This window comes from Salpingoeca rosetta (assembly GCF_000188695.1).
Source record: "Salpingoeca rosetta unplaced genomic scaffold supercont1.31, whole genome shotgun sequence".
In the NCBI taxonomy this organism is placed as follows: domain Eukaryota; class Choanoflagellata; order Craspedida; family Salpingoecidae; genus Salpingoeca; species Salpingoeca rosetta.
Window position 1 is genome coordinate 55,361 of NW_004754903.1, and position 5,008 is coordinate 60,368.

Below are 5,008 nucleotides of genomic sequence, written 5' to 3' on the forward strand. Positions count from 1 at the left end.
CTACACGTCGGCACACACACGCACACACACGCACACGCACACACACACACTCACACTCACACGCACACACTCACACTCACACACACGCATGCACACACGCACACACACTCACTCACACACACTCACACACACTCACACACACTCACTCACCTCGACTTCGATGGCGAGATGCTCCTGTGCGTTTGAAAACGGCGCAACGCGGAGGAGCGATGACGTCAGCAGCGATTTGGGCAACTGCCCATCGTTCCTGACAACTCGACACAACGGAGTGAGCGTGGACACAGTGAGACATCACTGAAGGTGGCACACATGTCGTGTAACGCAGTGACGAACACGGGCACATCCACCATCACACTACACGGTAAACACACACACACACACACAAAACCGATCTCAGGGCACCACCGCCAGCACCACCATCACCGCCACCATCATCACGCACGTGATCTGTGTGACGGCGAGGCGTGCAACCTTTCCGAGCCGCTTGCGTTTGGCCTTTGCATCACCACTCCGCCCAATCTCAACAACGAGCTTGCTCATGTCCTCGTCCTGTTGTGGTGATAAATGGTGGTTGGTGGTGATGTTGGTGAGTGGAGAGTAAGGCAGTGGCAGGTTGATTGTGTTAGTGGTGGTGGTGGTGCTGTTGGTGAAACCAATGGTGGCGGCATTGGTAGCAGCAGTGCGGGTTGTCACCTTTGACACAGGTTGGTCTGCATTGTTGTAATGAGTGGCATCCCTTGTCACAGGCCACCACCACCCCCTCCTCCTCCTCCACATGTCTTGTTCTTCACCTTGAGCTTGTCTGCGTGGAGTGCCCAGAGGTCCAGGTCGACAGTGGTGTGTTGCCTGCAGGCATCGACAGCGCTCTGCAGCGGTGTGGCACCAATCGCAAACGGCGTCTGGAACTTGCCAAGACGCTGATGGTATGGTGGTGGTGGTGGTTGAAGGGGTGATTGATGTTGTGAGCAAGGGACGCTAATCAAACGACAATCAAAGCAACAACGGCATGAAAGAGAGACACCAACACGAAGCAGTACACCATCACCACCACTGTATCATGTGCCCCCACCTTGCCAGCGCGCTGTGCTGCCTCGCGTGCGCGGTCCAGACTCCGTGCCTCGGGTTCGTCCTGCTGTGCAAGCTGCCAAGTCACATTGCCCATCCACGGTGGTGGTGGTGGTGGTGGTGGTGGTGGAGCGGGTTGATTGGCGCGAATGTGAGCCATGGGAGCTTGCACATGGGCAATGCATGCGACAATTTGATTTGTTGCTTTGTTCTTTCGCGTGACGGCACACCGAGCAACCGGGCAAAGCGAGCGCGAATGCAGATTGGACTCAAGCGTGTGGTGATCTGCAGTGCATTGAAGGTCCACACCTTTGAGTAGAGGTCCCACGACTTGCTCACGTCGCCATCCAGCACCTGCACGCGGACCACAACAAACAAAACCATACATGTTGGCAATCGCGGTGGTGAGGGAGAAGCAGAGGGAGAGGAGGAAGAACGGGGGAGGCAAAGGGGGAAAAGGGAGAAGGGAGAACGGAGGGAGGTACGAAAGATGGAGCGAGGGTGATGTGAGCAACGTTGAGCTGTGTGATGGCTTGCATCCTTGTACAGCCAACGCGAACGTACGTGCACGCACACACATACACACACACATACACACATACACACGCACAAGTCATCCACCACAATCACCACCACCACCACGGGTTGCGACCTTGTCGACGCGTACGACGATGAAGACGGACTCGGCCTCCTTGTGCTGGCGGAAACGGGTGAGGGAGAACACGCCGTTGCGGCAGTTAGCAGCAATCCCGCGCTGGGTGCTCAGCTCGGGTCGCTGGTGGGCAGGGGGGTGGAGGGACATTCATTGCAGACGGGGGGGGAGGCAAAGGGGATTGTAATGGTGGTGGTGGTGGTGGTGGCGGTGGTGGTGGTGGTCAGATGGGACGTCTGTGGAGTCGCATGAAGGGCAATGCATCTCACACACGTGCTATTGTTCATTCCACGCACACAACACAGCACACGCACACGCACACAACACAGCACACGCACACGCACACGCACACGCACACGCACACGCACACGCACACACGCAACACAAAAACATACACAACACAACACAAACAACATCCACAACACGTCGTGGGCACCTGGTCCTGGAGAAGGACAATTGTCATTTCTTCGTTGAGATCGCAGCTGAAGACTTCGCTGACGCGCTGATGCGCAGACGTGTCGTACAGATAGACGGTGGTGAAGAACGGCTCAATCACATACTCCCGCAGGCCCATCCCGTGCACGTCAACCTGGCACAGAGAGGGTGTGTGTGTGTGTGTGTGTGTGTGTGTGTGTGTGTGTGTGTGTGTGTGCGTGTGTGTGTGGTGTGTGTGTGTGTGTGTGTGTGTGTGTGTGTGTGTGTGTGTGTGTGTGTGTGTGTGTGTGTGTGAAAGTGAGTGCAGGCACGCGCGTGGTAGGGAGTGAGCGTGTGTGTAGAACCCATGCACACCATCGTCACCGCCACCAAAACCGTTGCCGGATCAATCTACCACCACAACCGCCTCTCACTCCATCCACCATCCATGCATCATCACCACCGCCACGCACCATGAAGCGGTGCCTGAACTTTGGGGCGAGCGGGTGCACGTCGTCACCGAGTCGCGTGAGGGGAAACTCCGGCGGTGAATCTGCAGCCCAGTGGTCAGGGCGGTGGTGGTGGTGTCATCGTGGTGTGAAGGGAAAAGGTGAGAGATCGGGTGAGAGTTGCGTTTGATGGGGGGTTATGATGTGGAAACAAAGGGTGGGAGACACGGTGTGATGGTGGAGAGTTCGTGGTATTGGGGTGGCACGGCACAGCAGGATACCACCGCCTGCATGTATCAGCACGTGTCGGCATGTGTGGTCTTGTGTGCATATGTGTGTGTGTGTGTGTGTGCGTGCGTGTGTGTGTGTGTGTGTGTGTGTGTGTGTGTGTGTGTGTGTGTGTGTGTGTGCGCGCACCGCGGGCTGTGCAGGCGCCATTGTGGTTGGCGGCGTGGAGGATGCACACGCGATCCTTCGACCTGTACACGCACGCAAGGATGTGCAAACAAACAAGAAGATGTGCATACATGCACGTGAGAGGAGCTGCTCACAGCCAAAATGCATTGTTGAAACGAGCGGTCACAGGAGTGATCGAGACAACACTGGCTTACCACCACCACCACCACCAAGAACAGCAGCAGCAGCAACAGCACCACCACTACCACTACCAATCAGAGGTGCAACCATCATCACCTCTGCCTGAGGCTGCGTCTGCGCGCAACTGTGACGTCGTCCAGCAGTTCCCGCACGAGATCTTCGCTCTCCTGCACCAGCTCCTCCTTGGACACCGACGACGACTGGCGGTGGTGATGGTGGTGGTAATATGGTGAGTGTGAACGAGGCAACAAGATGGACTGCATTGTTCAGTTGGACATCAAAACCACTGTGTCAACGTCATTCCACACAACATACAACACGGGAGAACGGAAGAATCCAAACGTGACTCTCATCTACTGCACCATGGCAGCACCAGCAACCGCAACCACAATTACAACCACAACCCCTATCACAACCACCACCCCTATCACAACCACAATGACAATCCCCCCACACACACATACAGGCTTTGCCCACCGTTGAGACGACGGATGCGCGCTTGCCCTGCAGAGCACTGGTGGAGCGGGTGGTGACAACGGGGGTGCGGCTGCTGCGAACACTCGCAGTGGCCGGCTGGTCAACCTGGTGATCAGTTGCCGTGGTGGATGGATGGATGGATGGATGGATGGATGGATGGATGGATGGATGGATGGATTCGTGAGTGGGGTGTGGTTGGGAGCGAAGGTGAGAAGAACACTGGGGGCACAAGTGTACTTACATCCCCGCACTCGAGCACAAACACATGCACAACCACACGCACGCACACACGCGCATATACACACACACGCACCGGGAACTCGTGGCTGAGGAGCTTCTCCGAGAGCTGACGGCGGGAAGGGGCGGGATCCTAAAACAATGGCCGTGATCACGGTGGTGATGGTGGTGATGATGGTGGTGATGATGGAACAGACAGCCACAATCATGGCAACGGTGTGAGAGTGCGAGAGTGCGAGAGTGCGAGAGATGGAGAACGATAACAACACCACCATAAACAACAATAACAACAACAACAACACTGCCACCAAACACTGCTTTCAACGCCATCACGGACCCCCAATGCCATTTCAAAAAGCCAGATCACTACCGCTGCGGTCCACCCCATGGCGTGTGTCCGACCTGGGTAAGGCGAGCAAACTTCTTCACGAGGAGGTGGAGGTCGCGGGTCAGCGTCTTTGCACACTGGCGCACCCCATCAGGTACCTCCCCTGTGTGCACGTGTGAACATTGTTGAAATTGTTTTGAGAGGGGTGACACGTGGTTGGAGAGGATGTGTGTGTGTATGACAGTGAGGGGATCGGAGTGCGCATGTGTGTGTTTATGTGTGTGTGTGTTTATGTGTACGCTCAAATCAGATACGTGCAGTGCAGACAGGTGTAGGAACAAGCACGCGAAACAAACCGACACCACCACAACCACGCTGAGCCACAGATCGCAATGGCATGAAGTGGGTGGGTGTACGCACTATCGTCTCCAAGGAGGATGGCAGGGACGGGCTGATCGGCCGTGCGGAAGCGGCGGCGTTGGCGCTGATGGTGTGGGCGGACATGATACGAGGACACGGGTATGGTGGTGATTGAGTGGAGACGGCAATGAGAGGCGCAAACGGGTTGAACGCCATATCAAAAACGTACACGAACACACACACACACACACACACGCACACGCACACATTTACAGTGATGCACAAGATAGTTCGTGCATCCACACCTCGATGGTCCAATCATCCTTTGGGATGATGAGCATATCCCGCAACGGGCTGCCGTTGATGATGTGCTGTGCACACACACACACACACACACACACACACACACACACACACACACACACACAT

The 5,008-nt window shown here is 56.0% G+C and overlaps 1 protein-coding gene across 1 annotated transcript in view; it reads right to left on the bottom strand.

Moving 5' to 3' along the window:
- PTSG_09690 (uncharacterized protein) overlaps positions 1–4,952 on the bottom strand; it is a 19,668-nt gene extending 14,716 nt beyond the window's left edge. Inside the window, exons 1-15 of the mRNA XM_004988987.1 lie at positions 4,885–4,952; positions 4,640–4,703; positions 4,294–4,382; positions 3,968–4,024; positions 3,655–3,759; positions 3,274–3,377; positions 2,998–3,059; positions 2,605–2,684; positions 2,154–2,306; positions 1,718–1,840; positions 1,375–1,419; positions 1,070–1,141; positions 792–917; positions 443–549; positions 151–247 (exon numbers count right to left, since the gene is read on the bottom strand). Coding sequence (XP_004989044.1) covers positions 151–247; positions 443–549; positions 792–917; positions 1,070–1,141; positions 1,375–1,419; positions 1,718–1,840; positions 2,154–2,306; positions 2,605–2,684; positions 2,998–3,059; positions 3,274–3,377; positions 3,655–3,759; positions 3,968–4,024; positions 4,294–4,382; positions 4,640–4,703; positions 4,885–4,920 — 1,320 coding nt within the window. The 5' untranslated portion in view covers positions 4,921–4,952. The remainder of the gene's footprint in view (positions 1–150; positions 248–442; positions 550–791; positions 918–1,069; positions 1,142–1,374; positions 1,420–1,717; positions 1,841–2,153; positions 2,307–2,604; positions 2,685–2,997; positions 3,060–3,273; positions 3,378–3,654; positions 3,760–3,967; positions 4,025–4,293; positions 4,383–4,639; positions 4,704–4,884) is intronic.
- Between the last annotated feature and the right edge of the window lie 56 nt (positions 4,953–5,008).